At 33.4% G+C, this 26222-nt stretch overlaps 1 protein-coding gene across 2 annotated transcripts; it reads right to left on the bottom strand.

Moving 5' to 3' along the window:
* Positions 1–181: 181 nt before the first annotated feature.
* Positions 182–23820, bottom strand: LOC120348619 (protein mono-ADP-ribosyltransferase PARP14-like). 2 transcript variants are annotated; one of them, XM_078117550.1, is made up of 35 exons: positions 23629–23820; positions 22470–22665; positions 21738–21821; positions 21328–21454; positions 20964–21112; positions 20670–20785; positions 20290–20437; positions 20151–20209; positions 19722–19896; positions 19492–19641; positions 19151–19296; positions 18876–19081; positions 18237–18362; positions 17514–17661; positions 17077–17209; positions 16453–16667; positions 15881–16133; positions 15336–15556; positions 15007–15178; positions 14620–14737; positions 13798–14011; positions 13539–13718; positions 13129–13230; positions 8918–9102; positions 8181–8334; positions 6281–6500; positions 5432–5683; positions 4983–5177; positions 4781–4917; positions 4215–4360; positions 3655–3850; positions 3316–3457; positions 2836–2963; positions 2346–2526; positions 182–2142 (listed from the first exon to the last, which is right to left on the bottom strand). In XM_078117550.1, the coding sequence occupies exons 2-35, from the start codon at positions 22621–22623 to the stop codon at positions 1850–1852; spliced, it is 5625 nt and encodes a 1874-aa protein (XP_077973676.1). In that variant the 5' UTR covers positions 22624–22665; positions 23629–23820; the 3' UTR covers positions 182–1849. The 2 variants fall into 2 exon arrangements, with proteins under 2 accessions (XP_077973676.1, XP_077973675.1); XM_078117549.1 differs by lacking the exon at positions 23629–23820 and having other exon boundaries at positions 22470–22718.
* Positions 23821–26222: the final 2402 nt, after the last annotated feature.

Below are 26222 nucleotides of genomic sequence, written 5' to 3'. Positions count from 1 at the left end.
ATAATAAAGAGAATCTGTTCTTAATATTTCCCCATTACTGGTTGGTACTCATCATCGAACAAATGCTATAGCATCTCTGTCAAATCACAGTCACAAGAACTGCCTGTTGCCTTGGATTCCGACTGGTTTATAGGCTGAGCTGTTTTGAAAGCTGTACCCGTGGGTGGCAGTGTTTAGCCGATTTCAAATTATAGCTTTGTTGACGTTTATTCATATTCCGGTTAGAAAAAGCAATTTACAGCTGACATAATTTTTAGTAACGACAACAGCAAAACTAGTTTCTAAAAATATATACCATTATGTATATACGGTAAAAGATTATGAAGCATATATAATGAGTCTTTTGAAGAGCTATAATTTCATTTGAATCATTATTCACATATAAACCCAATCACTCAAGCGAGATACAAATCAATATTGTGAAAATACCATCCATATTTTATAATTATTAAATATTTTCTAATTATTGAAGATATGTAATTAAATTTATACGAGTTGATTATAATTTTATATACACAATAATTCATGGAATTAGCATGCGTTAAAATGGCATGACAGGTATGAAATTCTATCTATGTATAATCGTTTATAATTCAGGGGTGTCAAACTCGCGGCCCGCGGGCCGCATGCGGCCCCAGAGAACTTCCAATGCGGCCCTCGAACGCTTAACAATTATTGTAATATTTTTTTTTATCTAAATATATATATATATTACATTTTTCAAAGTGAAATTGATGCCACGTAATGGTAGGAAATGTCGCGAAATGTGGTGGGAAATGTCTGGTCCGAAAAGTCAGTTATTTGCTTGTTCACTGATCTATACATGAAATGATAAACGTAATATTTTTGCTTTACTAAAATTAATCAAACATTCTCAACGATCCAGAGTAACCGATGATCATGTGACCTCGTTAATTAGAGTTGCTACTGTAAAATCATTTCAGCCTGATATTAGTAAGCTGGTGGCACACAAGAGATGCCAAACGTCGGGACATGTGTAATAAAAAAAAACACTGAGTTTATTCTTTAGTTAGTATTTTTGTAAATTTTAAGTTTATATATTTAGATTGAGTCATTTTTAGTGTGGGTATTATTCTTTCTTTATCAAAACTTTGTTCAAAAATGATTTGGATAGTTGTACATAAAAATTTATGATTTTATGTAATAAATACAGTAAATTGAAGTAATAGTGAAATGGAAAAATTAATATGTAAATGGCATTTGAAATTCAAAAAAATAACAAAACTTTATTCGGCTGTTTAATTGCATCACAATATATGTCACAACCTAGACCTGTCTAAAAATATACTCCAAGTATACATTATTAAATATTTACCAGAAAATGTTTGCGGCCCTTTGAACAATTCCAAAAATGCAATGCGGCCCACGAGAACCCACGAGTTTGACACCCCTGGTTTATATACCTATATATACACAATAATTCATATGAACCAAAAATGCAAGCACTTGTTCGATGAACACAGGTGGTGTGGAGAACCACGGAATGATAATTCTAAACTAAAATTTTGCAAAAAAAGCATTCAACTGTTCCCTACATAGTACATGTACTTATAATGAAAAGTATTTGCTTTTATCTTTCAATACACTAGTAAGAAGTAAAATTATAAGCAAAAACTCTTAACTGGTTTATAACAACACTCGTTCCGATCACTATTCTAGCATTTTTACCCTGCTTTAGTAGGATTGCACCAAGCAAAAATGCTTGTTGTGGATCTAATCCCAAACAAAGTGTTGGACGATGTGCAATGATAGAGAAAATAAGGTACAATAAATCAAGTTGACACACTACATTTATATAATAAAGAATGATTTTGGTCACTAATTCATGTTACTGTTCGTCATATTTGTAGGTGATGAGATACTTGGGATACACTGAAGCATCCTTGAATACAACAAATATTGTTGGTTGATTTGGGTCATTCACCAAGCTATCATACAGCTCTGTCTTATTGGTTGCTGATCTTGAAGGAGGTGCAACCATATTTTCTGATCCTTGACAGAAATCACCTGTTATTACGTCGGCCAAGAACAATGTCTTCTCTACACCCTTTTCTTTGCTAGTATAACGATGAGAGTACTTTGGCGAAACTGCAAAGTACACACCTCTCCCAAAGAAGGTGGCTGGTGGAAAAATTAAAATAATATAATGCAAACAAATCATTTTAATAAGACCACACACATTTAATAAGTACAACATTAAAACATCAAATTTGTGATTGAAAATGTAAATAATCTAAATAAGATTGTTCAAACTTTTATTCTTGAGATAAATTCATCGTATTTAATACAGATATTAATTCGAAAAAAAAAACTAATAAGAATACCATTTTTTCCTGCAAAACCTTTATCAAATCCATTTTCCAAAATATCATCAGCACATGTTGTACCGTGATAAAGTTTTCGTACAACGGGATTATTGGTATTATACTTTTGCAACTTTTTTTCCACTTCCACTTTCTTACTCATAAACTGAGAATATAGCTGCTCATTTTGAATCCTTTTCACCTTGAAAATGACCAGTTCTTTGATTTGTGTTATTGAAAATAATAAGCACTTTAATTACTTACTTCATGTAGGTGTTTTTAGTTTCTGATTGCCTAAATTTTTTAAACACCCACAAATAAATTACGAATTAAGTTTAAGAAATCATAATGACTTATCATTACCTCAAGCATTTTTATGTGGAATAAACTATCTATCATTCAAAATAACTGAATGGAATACACAATGTCAATCTGTAATACCAACAAGAAAGTAATGTGTAAACGCTTCAGGGGAAATATTTCTGTTCCAACCACTTGCATTGATACTTACAGATAATATGTTGGCAAAATAATTTAGACGAGACAAATTCTCTGTCACATCTTGATATTCCTTAGAGTTTTTTTGAACGATAACACCCTTTTTGCCATCTTCTGCCGTCTCCCAATCTGGAGGCAATTCTGCATATTCAACAGTTTTATCAAAGTGGCAATCATATTATAATGTGTTAGGCACTAAAAACACACTCATTATGAGAACGTGTATCCTGTATAGAGCTCACAAATTAGAATTATACGGTAACAGATAGATGGTCAGATGTAGTAGGGTTGTAATAGAATGCTAGATCAATCGGGCAAGATATCCTTATTCACCAATGTATGCACATCTTGGAAAAACAAACTTGCATACTTATATATATATAATGCATACTTAGGACTGGACAAGTGCTTATGATTCACTAACTGTTCAGACTGTTTTACTCAACCAGGATATCTAAGAAATCCAATTTCAATGAAATAAAGTAGCATTTACCTCTGAATGTCTCAAAAACTTCCTGTCGTAGTAGTTCACAAGGCGGATCCAGAAATAAAATGTTTGATTCAAAATCAACTTTACACATTTGTCGGCTTGAGAGATTCACAGCATAAACTTTATATTCTGGCAAATTTTTTTTCTAAATGGGGACAAAAAAATCATAATAGTATACATATTGCTCAATTGTCTCAAATTTGCAACAGAAGACTTCAGAAAAATTTCATTCAGTATTTGCTTGAACATTGTCGAAATGAGTCTTTCCCTTTCACAAATAACTAGTGGCAGTAATTCCCGTAGCGTTTTAGCTTGTGTCGAAAAATAAGTTCATTTGTTCACCTGATATTCTTGTTCCAGTGCTAAACTGTCAGTTTCAGAAAATCGGTTCCAATTGGAGCCATCGTCTGAATGTTTCCATATCACAAGTTTAGCTGATTTAGTCGCTTGTGCAATAATTTGGATGTACTCTCGAATGCTGGGTAAAGCCTTGACAATTTTTTCTGTTAATCCCCCGATAATCAGTTCTTGTAAAAATCTAAAACATGAACTTATTTATGAAAAAGAATTTCTAATAGCTATTTCAGTTGATGTCTGTTAAAATCTACCATATTCGATTAAAGGTATTGTAATAGCTGCTAATTTGGCTTTTCTCTCATAAAAAAAAATAATTTATTCTATCTTTTCATTTCATGACAGATTTAAAGCTTAAATGCCAAATTAGAAAATGCAAATGTAGTAACAAACAACTATGTATATTATACAAGTAACATTTGAATTAGGTGAAGATGACTAAAATTTCACAAAGCTGGAACACAAAATCATTATACGCATATTTATAAAATACATTCTTCAATATAATTGCATAAGACTAAAAATTATCAAAGAACAATTCTACTCACCTTGTAGTGTGCTTCTCAATTTTTACATCATATTTATTTTGTAAGTATTCTATGTCACATTGTGACATATCAACATCATAAGAACTCAGATCGATGCTCTGCCTCGATGAAATTTTTGATAGTTCTCCATGTAAACTCTTTAAAGCCTGGATGCAAAGTACAATTTTTGGTCTGTTGAGATGATATACTTAAATTTATGATTAATCATTCATTAAAAATAATCATCAAGTATTTAGATATTAATGTATCAACATGCTCAGGGCTTTGATAATTCATAGAATTGACAATACTTTCTGCTAAGCCAATATATATGTAGTAGATGTACATGAATAACTTACCTTACCTTCGGGCACTATATAACGAATTATTGTTTTATCAAGTCAAGTTTATTTTTTTCAACCAGTAAAAAAAAATATCACAAGCACAAATTACAAGAAAATGATATTTTACACCGTTTTACTGGGGAAGGGAAGTCGCGGATAACCAAAGCTGGTTATCGAGCAGCGACACCCGAGGTTCTAATATCTAATTCAAAAAGTTAGAAAATGAAAAAGAATAGATCACACCTCCTGCAAGTTCCTTTCTTTATCGGAATACAAATAAAGTTTGAACTCCTTTGATGCCTTTTGTGAATAGGCTGTATCAGTATCTGAGGGTTCTTTCACGTCGCTATTCCAGTAGTTTTTCCATGAGCTAAAAGCACCTATTAAAAGTTTCTTTCATGTTCAATTTGTTCACAACTGCAATCCCAGTAATATGAAAACATACCTTTGATAAGACCTTTAAGTCCTGACTGGCTTTTGGAAGGACTTTTAGTTATACAACTCTGAAAATCATCTAGCATAGAAGACTCGAACACCACAACATTAATACAACGAATGTTGGAAACTGATTTCTTTGAAAAATTCAGAAAGCAGTCTGCCATAATTGTAGCTACATTAGCTGTTGCCCAGCTTTTATTACCTGCAATGACAAAAATATAAATAAATGGTTAAGGGAGCCTTAACGAACTACCAGCTAGCTGATGGTGGTAACCTGACAATTCTCTCACACATAATTATTCTCCACTGTATTCAGGTATGTGAAACAATTCAGAATAATCAGTCATGACATGTGTGTTACTAACACTTAGTAATATGCATCAAACAAATAGTGAAACAATATTAATTGTAATGAAAACACGTTTCAAGCTCTCATGGGCCTGACTCATCAAATACCTGTTCCCAAAGCTGGTATGGATATAGAGTTCATGCCAAGTCGATCCGCTTCCATCAATACATTTAGGAGTGAATCTTCCATAGACATGCCTCCAATATTGCTAGGATCAGGAAAGTAGGCATGGATTATTTTTTTGCATGGCAACATACCACCAGAAGAAACTTTGAATGTTTTCTGACGTTGTTTTGTGCCATTAAGTTCATCTTGAATCGTTTTACCTCCTTTCTTTAATATAGCTCCAGAAACAGATCCTAAAATATTTAATTTATAGACATCAAGCAATCAGCCAATATTAGAAATATGACCAAAAGAACAAGCTATATGTGAATATTAAATTGATTGTTATTATCACAACAATAACTAACAGTTACAGGAAAAACTCATTTTCATAATACTAGATTCATAGCATATTATCTGTTTCTTTCATGAACAAAATTTACAGAATGATTATTTCACACAAAATAACCTGATCCCATCTTTTATTTGTTTCAGGATAGGATAGGATTTATATATTTATCCTGGGGGAGAGGAAAGCCGATAAGATGACTCAACCATATGGCGAACCACGTCACTCGTCCGGTTACCATTCCAAGTCGGGTATGGGATCAGTTAGTTATTTGTTTTCAGAAGCATGGACTTGATGGTGGATGAAGCCGTAACCAGCCAGCGGTTACGTGAACCACCCTACGGCGGCGAGGAGTCCAGCAATCCTCTCGCACATAATCATCCCGCATGGGATTCGAACCTGCGAACCCACGCAGAGTAATCAGAGGAGCGGTGGCGAGCGTATTCCTAAGCTTAGCAAGATGAGCCACACTGCTGCGTTTTGGAATAACCATAAGTCAAACCTGAGCTCAGGTCAAATTGCATATTTGTGCTGTTCACAATAGCATCACTTTTTTCCTCAGTAATATCTCCTTGATACACTGCTACTGTCACATCTCCGTATTTTGTAGACTGACTCTGTGAATGAGAAGATTCAGGCAAAGATGATGACACAGCATGTGGTATAGCTGCTGTCTGATTTCCTTGTGAAAGTGCTGCTTGTTTGAATGCTGATTCAAATGCCTGAGAAATGCAATGGTTGACATTCAACATGACATATTAAAAGGGTATATTTGAATAAAAAAATTACATGAATTAGTGTTGGGGATTTTTGAAAAAAATCTTTTGTTTTACAGTAAAACAGATATAAAGTGGTGTTCCTGAAGCAGCATACCAAGATGTCGCATAACCTGAATAATAACCCGGTATAGAACCTGAGTTCAGGTTGTGCGCCATCTTGGTGGGCATACTTCAGGAGGTCCATAAAGTTTGTGAAAAAAGTCTATTGGATGGTTCATCGAGTATCCGACTTGGAAATATAATTCCTATGATTTAAGATATTTAACCTCACAAAAAAATGAGAATTGAGACTCTCGCATTATATGACAAAGCATGCCATGTCATGTAGATACCAATCTAGTAAATCGTACAGTTTACTTGAACTTGGATGGTGAAGAAGTCATTACTTATCGATCTTAAGATCGGTAAGTATGTTGATAGGTATTTACTTATCGATTTTAATCGGTAAGTATGTTGATAGGTATTTGTCTGTTTGTCTGTTAGATGCACGCGATATCTCACGAAAGCGAGATTGAATCTGCTCCAGATTTTGCATGTGCATACATCATATGTCGTACCAAAAGCCTATTGATTTTGGATGAATTATGTCGTATAATTAGCGAGTTATTGATTAATTAGTGATGGGACACAAGGTGTCACTATGGAGTAAGAGCGCTGTTTTGAGGATCTCCCAACTTTCGATCGATAAGTCTTCGGTCTCTGACCGATATTCTCATTGTCTGTTTGTTTGTCTGTTAGATACACGCGATATCTCGCGAAAACGAGGTTGAATCTGCTTCAAATTTTGCATGTGCATTCATCATATCTTGGAGCAGAAGCCTATTAATTTTGGATGAATTACGTCGTATAATTAGCGAGTTATAAAATAATTAGTGATGAAAAGATCTGGATTTTTGCAAATCGAGAGAACGATTTTTACAAAGCGAGAGATTTTTGAGACGCGCTGAATGTGTGTGTGTGCGATGCGCAAGTTTTCACGCTATTGAGTCAGAGCGAAGGATACACGCCGCGAGATGGTATCTTGTTACTTATAATTACTCTTCAAGCAATGTCCATATCCCTCTATCAGGTTAGGGGTTGCAGAATTCTTCACCAAAATATCGCTAGGCTGTGTTTGGATAGCCGTCGCAACCCGGGTTAGCGCCGTTATATTTGACACAAAATATAGGATTGGTAAATAGGCTATTGGCTGGAAACTAATCCAACAATCCAGTTTGGATTTGCAGAATTCTTCATAAAAGTATTTACTCGAGTATTATTTCGACGACGACGTGGGGAGTTGGCTATTGTTTCCTACATTTTTGATATTGGCTGAAAACTAATCGAAACAATCCAGTTTGGGTTATTCTGGTTTGTTTGTTGAATAATCATGTAGTGAAAGCATGACCTGACAATTGTGTGTGAAAATATAATTAGAAACTGTATATATAAACAAATTGTGGACAAATTACTGAAAATGTTCTCTATCAATTGAACTAATTTGAATGGTGCATGTACTTATAGTAATAAAAAATGTTAGCATAGCATAGATACGTAAACAATAAAACAATAAATTCATTTAGTGGGGATTTATTTTTTGTTTGAATATTTTTTAAGATTTTAAGTACTTTTATTATTACTTACTAAACACACACGTTGGTCGGATGGATACAAAACAATGATAACTTGATTTAAACAAAGTCCACTGAATGATGAAATTTCATCACGCATCCAGCTGGAAACTTTATCAGGCGGGTATTTGAAGCCTCCAGTTCCAATAGCAGGAAAAGCCAATGTTCTGAAGCAATAAATACCAGAATTTATACAACTTAGACTGTATTCGTTTGTGCCTATGCTGACTTGTGTGCGTTTTTCTGTTCCTCATAAATGAAATACATAGAAAATCGAAGTTTAAAATTTCAGATCAACCAAATAAAGAAAAATTCACTTTTTATCAACTGATGTACAAAGTTGAAAATGTTTTTATACAAAAAAGAGATTTGTTTTAAGACAGAATAGAATACAATCTTCATCTTTATCCAGTGGGAGAAGAAAGCCACAAAGACGGGTAACTCATTTAAAGAATCATACATAGCCCTGTGGTCATTAACAGTGCAGGTTTGATATCATCTACGTCGGATATGGTAAAAGCTACTGTAACCACCCTGTGAATGTCTCAGTTAATAATTTATCCATTAGGAATTCCAACCCTAACAATACAAATTGATCATTGTTGCAGTGACACTCCTGTTTTTAATGGCGTTTAACAGTTCAGGATTGCTTCTGTAAACACACAACTACTAAAGTTTGCCTGGTTATCAAAACAAATTATTTTAAGAAACATTAGTCATTTAAAAAAATGCAAACATTCTGGTACATACTTGAATCCACTCCTATCAGCCTTCTTCATACAATTGGATACAATTTCACGTACAACTTCCTCAGACTTCCTGGGATTCCATTCGCTAGTGATAGCGTGATACAGTTTTTTACAGTTTAGATTGCCTCCAGATGTTTCTAATACCATTCCAGAATTAAATGGTTTCTTGAGACTGGAACATTCATTCTGTCGATTAAATATTTTTTGTAGTTACTCAATGGTAGAATTACCTGGCTTGTTAATTAATCTTATTTACAGCAATGCCATCTATTACGCAATATATTTACATCGGGCTATATGTTGAATGCAGTCAATTAATAAACCATGGAAAGAAAAAAACAAGTGTCACAGCAAGTTCTTGTCTAATCCAGGGGTTCTCAAACTCTCGGTGTCGCGGAGCCCCTAAAAAGGTTGACTATTATTCGCGGAGCCCCAAAAGAAATGTTAAAATTGTAGCTTTCCGATAAATATTCCTGAATCCTGAGTAAGGTAAAAGTACTTAAATTAAATGCTAAACCTTTTTTTAATGGGGTTAATGCAAGTCATAAATAAATCAAAATTTCAAAGATAAATTATATATAGGCCTACTCTTACTAAAGCTGTAAATTTGACACTTGACAAACATATTAATAAACTAGGGGTCGAATCTTTTCCCTTTTGACATTTTCGGAAGACTTAAAAGGCCGCTAATAATGTGCGCGATTGCATTTTGTTACAATCACCGATAGTTTTCGTCAGCATGGCATGATTTTAAACATCTTTACGCCGGTGTTTATTCTACCTAAATCAAAAATTTTCTTCGGCATATGCATGTATTGTTCCACAATGGCGACGATAATTGCTTTTTTGTTCTCGTGGGGGATTATGAGTTCAATGTGAAAAACATGTTACCATATAGTCATCGGCGACGAAATGCTAAAAATAAAAATTAATAATAAAGAGGTAAATCCGCAACTCAAATTTCTTGATTGAAAAACGGCATTCTAAAATATTAAAACTTAAAATAAAAGATCACACTATAAGTTTGGTTTTAGCAGACTCACGTCAGATTAAAAATGCTTTTATAGGCATTGTAAATAACAAAATTTGGTGTAATGTTAGGTTTTCTTTGGTTATTCATCGTATAGTAACTGCGAAATCGAAACACAGTCAATTGTGTGCGCGATTTACCTTTTTTTATTCTGAAACTACCGACGGATCCGCATGCATTAAAATAAATTTCAATCGTATTTTGCCCAGGTCTTGTGATTTTTTAAACGGCGATATCTTGCTTAATAATGATCTCGAGTGCAAAAGAACAAATCAAGTTTGACAAATTCCAAGATCGCAAAAATATGACTCCAATTTATTTATAGTTGGCAGTTTATCGCGTATTTTATGTTATTTCAGAATAGTATTCTTTCATTTTAGTAATCCTAATAGTAATCTCGAATGAAACTTGAGTAACTATGAGTACAATTGAATTATTACGACAAGACACTTTAAATGCTCGCATCGGCCACACATTGAATATTTCACGCAACAGAAATCTCCTTATCCGTTTTTTATAATCGCAAAGAATGTTGCGCGGAAATTTCCGATTCAAATCCCCGCCTCTTGAGAATCCTGGCTGCGCTCCAGCTTATAAATAATGTCATTTTTTAATTCCTCCTCTTTGCCATATTTCGAGGCTATATTGTTGTCAAATTTTATCAAAGCTGGTATTGCTTCTTTGAACAGTTATAAAACTAGTCATTATTTTGAAATGTAATCGAATAGCTCGCGGAGCCCCTGGGTTTCTCTCGCGGAGCCCTGGGGCTCCGTACGGAGCACTTTGAGAACCTATGGTCTAATCGATCAATTGATAAACTTGACCCGGAGTTCTTGACTTTTCTCTTGTAGACTTTTAGTTGATTATCTGTGGCAGGGGTCAACAAATACAGGGTAGCGACCCAAATCTGGTCGCGAAACCCTCCACACTGGGTCGCAAAACATTTTAAATTTGCCATAAATATAAGCATCATGTCTGCGTGCCGTATTTGTGTACTATAATTTTATAAACCTCTAATTAAGATTATGGTTACTTCCCCGATCAACGACGCTCTTACGTACTACCGTAACATTGGCCAATCAGCATAAGTGCAAAATTTGACGTAACAATAAACGTTTTAGTAACCGCTTAGACACTTTTGTGTCACTCAGACAGATTTCCATGGTTGTGAATATTACCTCGTTTTTGCATGCTATTTGTTAGTTTTTAATTTTTTTTGGTAAATACAAGTTCAAATGAAATAACACAATGATCGTTTCGTCTTCGTAGGAATTTAATTTTAATTGCAGTAATCAAAAATTAGTCTGAAAATAGCTATGATGGACTAGTCTAAACTTTTCTACTGGTACAACACATCTTGTCTTTATTTTATTGTGTTTATTTGACTGTTTTTGGTGGATGGGCACGTAGGGGAAAGTGGAGAGGTATGGGCCATCAAACTTTAGAGGGCCATCCCGTTTTGGCTCTTTGCACTGAATAATCACTCTTTTACTCACGGGATGTTTGACAAAACAGCTAACCAGTCCCGGCATTGTTTAGAGGTTTTCAGAAGAAGTTTCGGAGAAAAGTGAATTTTTCCGCAAAAGTGTCATTTGCACAAAAAAAAATATCATGTGAGGTATGGGCCAGGCGGTGTCTAGTATGGGCCACCATCAAAAAACTAGAACCGAGTACCGGTACTTGTTGTAAAATACAATTTTATTCAATGCCAAACCCCATGCAATAACACAATGTCTACAATAAATGAAGCTGTTTTTTTTTCAAATGAAACATATGTAATATACAACGAAATTATCATCGATCATAGAATAGCCAGTATCAGTATGTATTTACATCTTAAGTAATTCAAGAGTCTTGCTGCCCATTAACACAAATATATTTCTGTAAAGTTCATTTGTGTTAGTGTGCAGCAAGACTCTTGAATCACTTAGAATAGTTATCTTTACTCTTGCTACAGCATCCTCGCAATATATGCATGCGGATCCGCCAGCACAAAAGCATAGAAGAAGGATAAGTAGTTAGTCTCGCACAGCTATGCCTCTTTGAAATCCCACAAATTCGTATGTTACTGCTTTCGCATAAGTCATCAACTGTCAGGCTGAGACACCTTATGAGCTCTTGATTTGCAATTAACATGTGTTGATTAGTGGGACTTACTCAATAATCACACCAAGTTACAGGTGACGGGGACATCTTAAAGCTGTTGAACTGGCAATGGCCCACACCTCAAGGTGGCCCATAACTCTCCACTTTCCCTACTTGTACGTTTTTAACTTTTTTATTAAGTTATGCCCGTCCTCCAGGTCCTCTGCATTTTGTTCGTTCGTTTGTTTCTTTCAGAGTGACCAAAATAATTTGGTTGATTGATATATTTGAATAAAAGGTTGTTGAACGTTTTTAGTTAAAATGATGGTTTGAAACATATGAACCAGTTTATATGCGCTAATTTGCGAAACTACACTTGGAATAAGTACCAATAATTTTGCACAGATGGAGTAAATTTGAGGAATCATTCATTATGTAGTTGTTAGGGATAGGATAGGATTTACATATTTATCCCGGGGGAGAGGAAAGCCGATAAGATGGCTTATCCATATGGCGAACCACGGCCTCTCGTCCGGTTACCATTCCGAGTCGGGTATGGGATTAGTTATATTGTTTGTTTTCGGAGGCATGGACTTGGAGGTGGAGGAAGCCGTAACCGACCAGCGGTTACGTGAACCACCCAACGACGGCGAGGAGTCCAGCAATCCTCTCGCACATAACCATCCCTGCATGGGTTCGAACCTGCGAACCCACGCAGAGTAATTAGAGGTGCGGTGGCGAGCGTATTCCTAACTTTTTTTTTTTTTCCTAACGCTTAGCCCGTTGAGCCACACCGCCGCGCCGCGCCACCGCCGTTTGCATTGTTATTATCCTACTATGTAGTCAATTGTATCGTAGCAGTGCGAGGTTAGCAGTAGCTAGATGGAAGCGCTTGATAAGACACATAACAAGATTTTAAGTGCTAACTGTCATATAATTAAGTGCAAGTAAATTCCTAGTGTCAATAATAGTCTTAAAAAAGATAACTAATTTCATGCTTACCAAATGCTTTGGTAACAAGAAATTAGAAAAATTTTTGTGGGGAGCGCGCCAAAATATACCGGTAGTTGCAGACCCCTGATCTATGGTATACCTACCAATACTGATGATCCACATTTTCTTCTTAATGCATTAGAGACAGCTCCCCCTTTCATGGTATTTACATGTGCTGCAACAATGGTGTTCACAATAACATCTGCCTGTAAAAACAAAAACACAGAAGCATAGAAAAAATGGAATTATATTTGGCTGTAATGAATTTTTAGTCATAAAAACCTTAAAATAAAATATACTCAAAGCTCAAAGTTAGACAATGCAATATATTTCATCTCTCACCTGCAGCGCACTTTTATATCAATCATACAGAGAGAGAAACAGAAAAATCAGATTTCAATCACCCTTCCTAGTTTTTCATTCATTTTAATTCGCACATCTCAGGTTTAAAAGCATTCTTGGAAAAACTGGCTAATATATATGGAACTAAAAAGTATCAATAATGCAATATTACAGACTGGTCTGCTATGCTTCCGAGAATAAGCAACGTTTGAACATTCGCTGCTTGATTTTTTGACACCTCGACATTGACGGTTGGTTGCAATGGTTGTTCCACATATGGCCGACAATTCTCATTTGCCAATCTCTTCATTTCATCTATGACATTTTGATTTTCAAATTCGACAAACTGCACCTAATACAAAACAATAAGTGATAACAGTAATGTACAACATTCAAGATGACAAAAAAAATGGAATAAATATCAATCATACCTCCTCAACTGAGCACTTGGCTGTTTCTGCAATGTAATCTTGCAAAGATTCAAATAACAACTGAACAATTTCTTTAATTTCTCTAAGATCTGCCTTTCCACAACACAGTGCAGGAAAAGCAATTATCTTCAGTTTATTTTTGTCTGCTATTTTCATAGCTTCGAATACACAAGATTGCAACTTTTTTTGAGCATCTCTATCACCAGACTGATACCTAATTTAAATGAATTGGCAATATATTAAAATCATTGAATAAAAGAGCATGACTATGGATTACTTATTATCTCAATCCTTCAAGAAGCTGGCAAAATGTTTGAATCTGCACACATAGTGATAAATACGGCAAATGTATTCACTGAGTTTGTATTATAATAGTGCATCCATTGAGCATAAGACATTAACTGTGAAGTTTTTGATATTTTACAATACTGTATTATTTATGATGTTGTATATACAATAATAGAGTGATTTTAAAACTGTTGTCAAATTTGTCAAGTTTCAAGCTTGCTCCTAAAGCTGCTGATGATAATTAGATATGATTGGAATGAAAAAGTTAAATTCCACTCTTATACACCATTCATTCAAGTATCTCTGTGATCGGAGTCAGAAAAGAATCCGAAAGCATCAGTAAGCAGAGAGAATATGATACCTAGCGAATCATGACATGTCTCCACTGACTCAAGTAAAATTACATTTGAAGGGGAAGATTGCCAAAGTACTGAAAATTTAAACCGTTTACTACAAAATTTCCCAATTTACTATTTTAAAATTATATCAGCGTCAGTAATGTATTTGATACAAAATGCAGTAAACTTATTTTACCTAGGTACAGCCACATGTATTATTTTTTTACAAGATTTCAGGTTTCCTGCACCAGTTATAATTGCATCACCAATGTGAATTTTCTTTTGTTTGGCACTTCTGAGAATTTCATTTCCACCTGGAGACATAAATTATTAAAACTACCATCAAATACTAAATAAAATGATACCTATAATACAAAGTAATTCTGAGCTATGCTTTTTTAGCGAAAATCTGTATAATAACGCAATATTGCTGAAATTATGTAATCCAATTTTCAAGTTCACAAGAAATTTTTGTTTTATTCAAAAAATTCAGTAATTTTCAGATCTAGTAAATATAAAAGTTATAGTTCGATTTTCCTCTGTGGAAAATAAGTGCAGTTGCTATTTCAATAGTTTTCAATACCTTTCAAAATGATATTCTCAGAAAGTTTTCCACCCATTGAGAATTTACCATCTGTTGGATTAACGATAGCTTCGCACGCATGATCAGTCAAGTCATTTTTCCATATGCTCACTTTAACAGACAATTTTTTTTTTGCAAGAATACCCACAAATAGTGGACTTATTGGCTCCGACTGAAAATTTCATTAGATATTAGGAGTATTGAAAACATGAAAAATAATGGCATGTTACACTTATTGGCAAATGCCATTGACAGTGACAACTATGTTCAACTAAATCAAGAATAAATACAAGTACAAGCCATTAAAATCAAAGAAAATAACTGCACACCTTTATTGACAAAGCAGCTCTGCTTGAAGCTGTTGCCCCCCCTATTTGCCACTCTTCGCAGTTTGGTGAGTCTTTTAAAATTGTGCACTCACAAAGTACCTCAGTATTGTTGATGCAAGTTCTTCCAGCCTCAGAATGAAAGTACTCATGTGCACCTGGATCCACCATAATTTCAGTTTTCTCCTTTACACATTGCAATGCTCTACTTATATCTTTTTCAGCTGAAAATGTATAATAAAAAAAATCAATATATCTAATATAGCATTTATTTTTCACAATATTATTTGTTTTCATTCATTTTTTATTGAAAAAACTCTTTTCTTCGTAACTCTGGTGTTGTGTTGCAATTGCAGGAAGCATTCGAAAAATGATATGCTGACTCTTTCTCAGTTACTTGGCATTTCAGTGTTATACTTTCAAGAAGGGTTATGTTTTCAGTCCTTATTTGAACAGAATCGAATAAAAAAAATTGACTTTGCCACAACACAATATATATCGCTCGCAGTTGTAGCATTTATAGATTTATAATAATAAGTTTCTTTTACCTTGGTCTAGTGCAATAATTTTTCCTCTCATTGAAATTCCGCCACCATTTCTATGAGTTAGTGCAGTTTTGATACCTTTCTGTTGACAACTGAAAGAACTGAAATCACTAGATCTCTCAACAATAAACTTAGCCTTTCCATAGCATGCTTTGATGATTTTTTCCTGAGTCACATTTTTTTGAAAAAAGTCTTCTACTCTTGGCTTTATGTCATGAATCAAATTTTTTAAACCCACCAAATTTATTGATGCACTCTGATAAAATAAAAATTAAAGTTCAAGTATTTCAAAAAAATAAAGTGGGATAGCACAAATTAATGGTTCAACATATTGCGTTCATGGTTCCAATCATCATGGAATTTTTCAATTGCTATCTTATGAGACTATACGTATGCTCCAACTAATAGACTTTAGATTGAAAACCTCTTTCAATATAGAAAACTGAAGATCATACAGCTTTATCCCTTACACATTTTCAAAGTATGAGAGAAAGCTTGGGCTATTATAAACAATTGACAAAAGAAATTTCTAACCCATTTTCTGAAATTAAAAATACATTTTGTAACTTTTTTACCTTCATATTAATATAAACACAACTATTTTCTGACAACTCTTTAATAAGCTCATTCCACTTATTTTCTTTCAATGCATTTTTCTTTGCTTCATCAAGCGTAATGAGATGGACAAGAATAATGGCTTCTAATATTTCCAAGGCTTCGGTACATTTTTCACTCGGAAGTTCTTCGAATGACGTCAGATAAACATTGTCTCCAGACAGCTTCAAAGTAGCTTTGATAATATTTAAAGTTAAAACTCAAATAACAAATTAAGTAGAGAAAGATCGTGATAGTGAATCGGTATTTATGTTATTACAGTATATATATATATATATTTACATTACTTAAAAAACATATACCATGTTCACATATATTATTAGTATATTTTACTACAACAAGGTTTTAGGTAGTATACCGTATGATTGTTTCACTTTCCTTCCAGTTGGATTTTTTTGTATTTAAAATATATTTATTCATTAATTTTTATTTATAGGTGTTATTATTTATTTATACAAATCTCACAGCCAAATTTTCCCTGCGTGCATTCAAGTGTAAGAAATGTAGAGGTTGGCAGTATAGAACATAGATATTTAATACACAAATGAATTGCATCATTTTAAATTCAAGAGTAATTATAATACCTTGAATATTTTTGCCATGAAACTTGTCCAGAATAAACTTCTTGGCATTGGAATTGCATGCTTTTGACAGGACTTGTTTCAAAAATGCTAGTTTTTCTGTTTCCGTTTTTGTCAATGGAACTTTGCTTGAAGACTTTAATATTGAATAAGAATGTATTAGCAGAGTAGGATATGTTAATTGGAATGATTAAAGGTATGTTGTTGGCAAGTGAAAGTGAAAAGCAAAGCACACTGACGAAGATGGAATTCAAATGTGATCTAAATATTTTTTATAAAATAATTTTGAAATATAGATTTTAAAAATGATTCACGAAAATTGGACACAGACAGACAAAAATGATTAAAACATTAGCAATAAACACTTCAACCTTTTCGACATCTTCTAAATTATTCTCAATTACAATGAAGTGGCATACGAAAAAAAGTTTGATAGTCACCTTCAAATAATTCTCAAGCCACATACGACCAAGCTTAATATCAATTTCATTCCCACACATTCTCAAGGTCTGTTGGTCACGTATGCATTTTACGTGACTGTTGACATTCTTCATGAGATCATTCCATACATTGCATTCTTCTATCATTCTAGAAAAACCATTAGGTTTTAAATAACACCATAATCAAAATTTTGTTAGAAAAGAAAATGAAAAAATTAAGGATGTCTCAACAAGATGTCCCAAAATGGTTGATTTTCAACTAGTACATCTACCATTTTTTTCTGTCAATTCAATTTTAACTGCATTTCTGAAAAGTTGCATATGAAAATATTTATCAGTAACTAAACATTGATGTTAACCAAATTAGGTGATGTGTATATACTATGGGTAGGCAAGGTTTTTGGACTAGGAGCCAAAATTTATGCACACCCACACTGACGAGTCATGTGAGTGTGACGTCAAAATTTACATTTTATGAACAATATTTATAGTGTTACAAAAGCAAATATGGAAAACAATAATCCTCGTGCTTGAAGTATTTTAGATTAACATTACAATTTGGTTTTAGTTTGGTTGTTGGAGCATCATGCGGGGAGATTGAATTACCCAACATGCTGGATTTGGCTCGCGAGTCGTAGTTTGCCCATATCAGGTATAGACTATCTATCAATTCTTTATAGAAGTAAACTATGAAGAAATGCAAAATATAATTTTAAACATTACTGGAATTTGTCATCTGGTATATGTATATCCTCTATCAGATATTTTTCAACCAACTCAGTAAGATTTTCTATTATTGATTTCACTTCCTTTTCAACACCGACAACTTTCACTGTATTTGAAGTCCACCTATTAAATAGTATACACATAAATCATATAACAAACTGTGGAAATCAGAAAAAGATCATATTTAAGGATAGCATAGGCTATATCTATGTGACGGTGGGTCTCAGCACTGTATCCAAATCCAAGTGTGACGGATGAAGTTTGAAGTTTTGACACCCTACTCTTGAAACCATTTGTTTACATTCAATAACATGATTGTACTTATTACATGAACATATCTCTGTTTTATTCAATCGTTTTTGTTAAATTAACTTAATTTACAGTTTTGAGCAGCGTAATCATTAAATCACTATTATTTTTTTGATTCCAAATTAGCACGATAGCATGTATCACAAACAAAAAATAGGCCAAACCCAATTTCTGATTGAAATTTTATCAACTTCACCCTTAACCTCAGACAAGAAAGCACCTGACATACGTAACAATTTAATTTCGAAATCAACGCAAATTTTGCAAATTGAATGAGAAATAGCCAAAAAAAGTTCTTGATGCCATATTTGTCATCATCAAACCTACCTAACACTTGCATTTCTTGATGGGTTCCGTTGATAATAATCTGGCTCCAATTGCACATGGAAACATCTACCATTTTCTAGCATTTGTCTGACAAAGGTCTTTTGCTCAACTGCATATTGCGAAAAAAACTCATCTAGACTTTGTCTACAAAATGTTTCAAAATCTTCTTGCATTTTGAATATACTTGTCGCTGTGTCCATCTCAACCTGAGTAAAACACCAAAATATTTTTTTTGTTTTTGTTTGTGATATGTAGAACAATATTTCCCCTCTTACCTTTGGAGTAAATTCTACCAAGTTGTGACCAGATAATTTGATAGTTGCAGTGTCCTTACATACATTCCATAATGAATCTTTTGCAAATTCTAAAATCTCTTCATCGTCCTGTGTTACAGGATGTGAGTACATTTCCAATTCGGGCTCTGTAAAATACAAACTTATATTTTAATATGAAATAATAAAACCGCCCGATCATAACAAATTTACTGTGTTCAGAAAAACAAAGACAATAATATATAACATTTACTGTAGTGCATCACTGCTATAACAATACAATCAACTTTCTAGTTATTAAGTTAAGCCAAAAAACTCTTATCCATATTTAGAGAGGAACGTACTTTTTGATAAATCTCCCTCTTCCTTCGGTTCATCAGTTTCTGGCGAGTCCTCATCATTTAGGCAGTCATAGTATAGATTTACCTCTATGGCAATGTCTTGTATTTTGAAAGGGGCCCTGTCCTTGATGAAATGTTCAGCATTTTCTGCATCTATTATATAATTTATATAAAAAAAATTAACAAAAAACAAACAAACAAAATTTAAAATTCTGTTCTACATATTACTTTACCTTCATAAGATGAAAAATGAATGAAAGTGTTATTCTTTGATCTTTTTACCAGAGTGACAGGTCCACCACCTGACCGTTTCTTATTTGAAAAAAACAAGTTCAAAGTATCTGCAGGCAATGATGTGATATCATCACCTTTTACTGACAAAACATCAGAGCGCAGAAGTATGGATGCCTATTGAACAGAAGGAATTGCAAAACACTCAGATTTTTTATACATGTCAAACATATATCTATGAAAAATAGAACTTTTTTTGAAGAGATGGAAATTTTCTTAAATAGATGGAGACAAAAATTTACAATTCATTGCCACTAATCTGTTTACTAGTCAAAAAATATGAGAGCAAATAGCTAAATGAACTGTCCTGATGTTTTACAATGTTACTATTTGTTTACTTATGTTGAATTTATTTCACTTTAGAAACTCACTCTTTTATCATCCTTCTCAGAGTTAAGTTTGCTGATCAAATCATGAAGTTCAGTTGGGCCTGCGCAAAATTACAAGAATAATATTTTACTTTGTAATTGAAAAACATCACAAACATAACAATATTTATTTTTTACTTACCGATAGAGGTTTCAAATTTCACAAGAAATGTTCCCAACCCACAAGGATGACAGTCCAGCACATCTATCGAATTATTTGTCGATTCGATAGAAAGTGTCAAATTGAATGCAGTCTCTTCTATAGTAGCACCAGAATTTTGTTCAAGAATCTGTAAAATATTTTCAAATTTTTTCGTTTTAATTTTTGGGTACTATTTTTTCAATAATACTGCCTTCATATTGAAGTCCTGATATATTGCATTTCATGTTGATTACATCTGAGACTTAATATTATTTAACATATATGAGACTTCAATGTCAAAATAAACAAATTGATAACTGAGCACTTTCTTTTAAACAGTAGTAAATACGTTTTTGCAAAAATTAGTCAAAACAACTTACTTCTATAACTATGCGATCTGAAAATATTTTCGGAAAGATCTTTGGATATAGTTTAAGTTTTCCATTCGGGAATGTGAAAGCCTTTCTACTATGAGTCTCCAACACTGCATCAATCTCTGTAAATATATTTTGCACATGAAAAATTTCAAAATACCTTATTGGCATGAACATTATCATAAAATGTTCTGTACCCCTTTCTTCCGAATCCTTGAAATATGGTATTATATTTGTATCGACATTTTAGAAATTGAACGTGCATAAAGTTTTTTCCAAAATTTTCTACATTCAACTTACTAGTTTCATCTTCAAAAAATATTAAGATGCCATCATGCATTTTAACGATACTTTTGATCAAACCTCCATGACTGTGCTTCTCGCTTTCAAAGTATTTCTTGATTGTTTCAAGCTGAGTGTTGTCTCCGGTATTTTGTACCAAAAGACCTCTAAAAAATGGAAGCATACGAAAACTACTTAATTTCATTGAGAATATTCAAAACATAATAGAACATAATCATAGTCTTGAAGTTGCAAAGAATATCTTTTTATTCATTTATTTCTCGTCATTTCGAATTATGAGTATTTAACCTAATTTAGGTTTGAAAAAATGAGAGCATTCAAACATTTGAATAAGATCAGTAACAATAGGACAGTTTTTCACCTAGCTCCAGGTTCCGCAGCCAACCCCATTGATGCCAATGTGGACCATTGATAAGTATTAGATAAATCACATAGAGGTCTATACTGGTAAACATATGGAACATGTTGAGCAATGCCTTCAGATGGACCTAAATACAAAAATAATAATAAAGGCATCATGAGTTACATTATAGACTAAGATATTTTTTCAACAAAAGCAAACGTAGAAAACTTTTACCTCAGAAAAAATTGTAAATTGTTGAGCTATCATACATATTTTACCCAATTATTATGATCCCAATGTAAGACTCCAACAATACAAACATTTATTTGCCGGTCACATTACATATACAATGTAATGATTGTCCCGGGTGTACAATAGAAAAATTGTAGGTATAATTTCCACCTAAAAATTGTGAAATAATCACATACTTTCTTTAGGGTATAAAATTTCCAGCTGATGTTTTCCACCAAATTCAAGTTCATATGGACCTCCATCACGAAATGCCTTTAAATCTAATCAAAAAAGTGTTAAATATTATTCATAGTATTGGCAAAAGATGCATGCAATTTTGAGAAATATGCAATTTTATGAAGTTATTTTTGTGACCATTCTTAAAATAAAAGTTTTATTTCATATCTTCTCGATTCTATTACTACTGTGCCTTTCACTGCACATGTTTCTCAGTTTAAATGTTAGTATGTGATAAAGTGATCCCATAATCTTGTTTCTGAACCTTATAAGTGATTTAAATTAATGAAAGAACAATTACATACTAAGTATTTATTTACAAAATAGATTATCAGACACTTAAATATAGTAACAAATTACTTTTAAACTAAAAAAAGCAGAAGTGAACAGGGTGATTTATTACAATGTGAAATACTTTTTATGTTTTTATTAGTTGAAGAAGGTACTTGCCTCATTTTTTTTCTATAATAACAAATTATAGCTCATACCCATTTGGGTATATAAAATAAATAAATAAACAAAAATGTGAAATGTTGTATCAAACTTTCGTTTTATATTAAATTACATTATTGAATATTATAGATGACATACAGTTTGATAATTTTTCAATTATATTTTATTATAACATACTTTAAATCTGTCAATGATATATGCACAATATAACCCACATGCTTAAACTGTTTATAAATTACCTTCACTGTTACCAAATCTGACTTGCGTTTTTGACCCATCTTTGATAATTTTCTCAATGTTTCCACCTCCAGGGCATTTTTTCAAAAAATCACTCAACTTAAACTTGCTGTACACCGAAGGTATTCCTCTTATTTCAATTGACAAAGTATCCATGTTTAAATAGTGCAAATTTTATGACATCTTTCAACCTTCTGTCTATTGCAATTCAAAAAAATGGCTAAATAGGAAATAAAATCTCTTTGTTTAGAATCAGTACAAAATTATCACAAAGGCGGACAAAACCCCTTGTAAACAGTATAACATCATTTGTAATGGAATATGTCTGAACTGTCTAGCATTTCCCTTTTTTGATTTGATCAAAAGACATAAGTATGACAGTGTTTTTCTCCTCACATACCCTCCTTATATACCATTGTCACACACGTCCCAGTTACATCATACTTGCATGTCATATTTTCACCTTGTGGGTTCTCGGGCTACTTTGACATATGTGGTACAAATATAGGACAAAGATTGTGGATGTACAATAGTTACTGGTATTTTCTGAAACTGTTTGGTGTATGGCTTCCTTGAGTTTACTTTATGAACAGAATTAAATTTTTTGAGTGATGCTCTGCGGAACAAATTGCGACGGACGATTTATCAAGATTCCGAAAAGAGGGACAAGTTTTCGAAATTGTTGCGATGACTGTCTTCCCGAACGACAAAAGGTCGCCTTGAAGCATTTTGAAACAGGGCGTTGAGAAGTCGTCAGCGCGAAGGAATCCAAAATAACAAGACAAATAGATTTTTTATTGAAATTTAAGTCTAGCTTTGAGAATGCGTCTATATCCCGAAAATTACAAACCTACGTGGTGAAATGTACAGCATCACCAGCAGATATAAATTTGCTTTTCTAATTCTGGAATCCTGGATAGCTTTTATTACTAAAAAAAGTAAAAAAAACTTATTTTTATGGTCTTTAATTATTCACAGATGATAAGATTAGGAATTCACCCTGATGAGCTAAAAGGCCAATAGCCTTCCGAAATGTCAAAACCATAAAAACGTATCAAAGTTTCTTCAAAGGCTGTTTGTGATTGTTCGCCTACAAGTGCGAATATCGCTTAGACGTATAAAATATTCACGCAAACGGTAATCAAAACAACAACCACCTACCTTTTCAAATAATGACTGTAAGTGTTGCTCAAAGTTGTGTCATTCTGCCTCGCAATCTTAATATGAGGAAGTTATTGCTACACAACACCGGTGAATTACCGCGGTGTTCGCTGTAAAAACTCACGGGGCTTGTCGTTATCGCTCAAGAAGAAATAGGAAATCTAATATGAATTTTGACTTATTGTCTCAGCCCCTTTCATATTCTGAACAAATATATATATATATTTATGTAACTTATTATGATGAATTCTAAAATAGGACCGATGTTCCCAAACGTAATTCGATACGCTGTCGACGACAAAAGATTTAAATGAGACATGACAGAGTCGAAGGTTGCCAAAACCACCAATCAAGCTGTTTGTTGCTCATCTCATATATAAAACTTGCGTTGAACTCAATGCGATATCCAAAGCCCAATATTCTGTAAAGGATATTTTACGGCAATAAGATTTGTCATTTTTGCGTTAATTTTTGATACAAAATGTTAACTAATTGATACCCAAGCAATGTACAGTATTAGTTAACACCAGGAAGCTATCTCTCATGCGATATAACCTAAAAACGCGTCAACTAATGAATTTGGTATAACAATAACCGACTTATTGGTGAGCCGATCTCACAAAATGAGGAACTCATAAAAATACGTGGGCGTAATACGTAACGCTTCGCTAGCCAAATTGAATAACGAGGAACGTTGTGTAACCATTGAGGTGTAACCTCAATGTGTGTAACCGATATTTCGTCCTATAGGTTCAGCAAATGTAAACCTATGTGCTGTATTTACGAAACTCAATGTATTCAAAAGTTAGTGAATATTGTCGCTTATTTTGTATTCTGATCCAAAACCTAACATTTTATTGGTATTAATTGGACTTGTATATGCTTTCGTAGAGCCAACCAACTGAAAAAAATAAATTTGTGTGAGGACGCCATAGAGGGCAGTTATAGATTTCTCGTGAGCGACATTTTTCCTTATTTGTGTCAAATTATGAACAATAATATTACTCTTAAAATCGCTCGTGTGTCATAACGTAATATAACTCAATGGATGTAAAAAATTATTGTACGCTTTGAAAGTATAGGTGGCGCCTCTGACGTTGGCAATATATTTTATTCCATTTGATGATTGCGACGTCGGCTCACGCCTGGCCGACCCCAAGCGAAGTCTAGCTTAGAAAATCCCTATACTCTCTGAAAATCACAAACATACAGGGTGGTAGGTACAGCAGCACATGCATATATAATCTGCTTTTCAATTCTGTATAGCTTATATAACTATCAAAAAGTAAAAACATATTTTGTATGGACGAACTTCCTCACACGAAATTTTTACAGCCAATTGGTCTGTTCTCGAAATCAGTAATTTTACTACAAAAATATTTTAGATTTGACAAATTAAATATTTGAATTTAACTAGGAAACAGTGGTATGTATACCTCATTACTCCAAAATTGCATGCGGAATGTCTTCAATTATTTATTGATGTTAGTTATAAGATTGAGAACGTACTCTCATCATCTAAACTAAAAGACCATTAGACGTTTCCAGATTTCAAAAATCAAAACCATAAAATCGTATCAAAATTTATTCTTCAAAGTCTTGCTCAGTTGTATGAGATATTTCTGCAAACGGTAATCAAAATAACAACCACCTTTTCAAATCATGACTATAAGTGTTGCTCAAAGCTATGCCATTCTGCTTCACAATCTTAATATGAGGAAGTTATTCGCTACACAACCCCAGTAAATTATACCGGTATTCGCTGTGAGGGCTCGCCGTTATCGCTCAAGAAGGGAAAGAAAACCCAATACTAATTTTGATTCATTGCCATAACACCGTTTTCATATTCTATTCTAATATATATCTTTTTAGGCATATCAAATATATACCTGATCATAGTGAATTCTAAAATAGGACCGATGTTCCCAAACGTAATTTGATACGGTGTCGACGACAAAAGATTTAAATGAGACATGAAAGAGTCGAAGGTTGCTAAAATCACTAATCAAGCTGTTTGTTGCTCATCTCATATATAAAACTTGCGTTGAACTCAATGCGATATCCAAAGCCCAATATTCTGAAAAGGATATTTTACGGCAAGAGGATTTGTCCCTCTTGCGGTAATTTTTGATACAAAATGTTAACTAATTGATACTCGAACAATGTACAGTATTAGTTAACACAAGGAAGCTATCTCTCATGCGATATAACCTAAAAACGCGTCAACTAATGAATTTGGTACGATCTCATAAAATGAGGAAGTCCTAAAAATACGTAGGCGTAATACGTAACGCTTCGCTAGCCAAATTGGTAACGAGGAACGTCGTGTCACCGATATTTCGTTTTATAGGTTTAGTGAACGTAAGCAGCTTAGATGATGTATTCACGAAACTCAATGTATTAAGAACTTAGTGGGATGCTTGTAGCAATATGAATTAAAAATATTATCGCTTATTTTTGTATTCTGATACAAAACCTAACATTTTATTTGGTATTAGTTGAACGTGTAGGCTATATGCTTTCGTAGAGCCAACAACTGAACGAAATAAATTTGTGTGAGGACGCCATAGAGGGCAGTTATAGATTTCTCGTGA

This window comes from Styela clava, chromosome 1, assembly GCF_964204865.1.
Source record: "Styela clava chromosome 1, kaStyClav1.hap1.2, whole genome shotgun sequence".
Classification (NCBI taxonomy): Eukaryota; Metazoa; Chordata; class Ascidiacea; order Stolidobranchia; family Styelidae; genus Styela; species Styela clava.
This window is presented reverse-complemented; position numbering and strand designations above follow the sequence as displayed.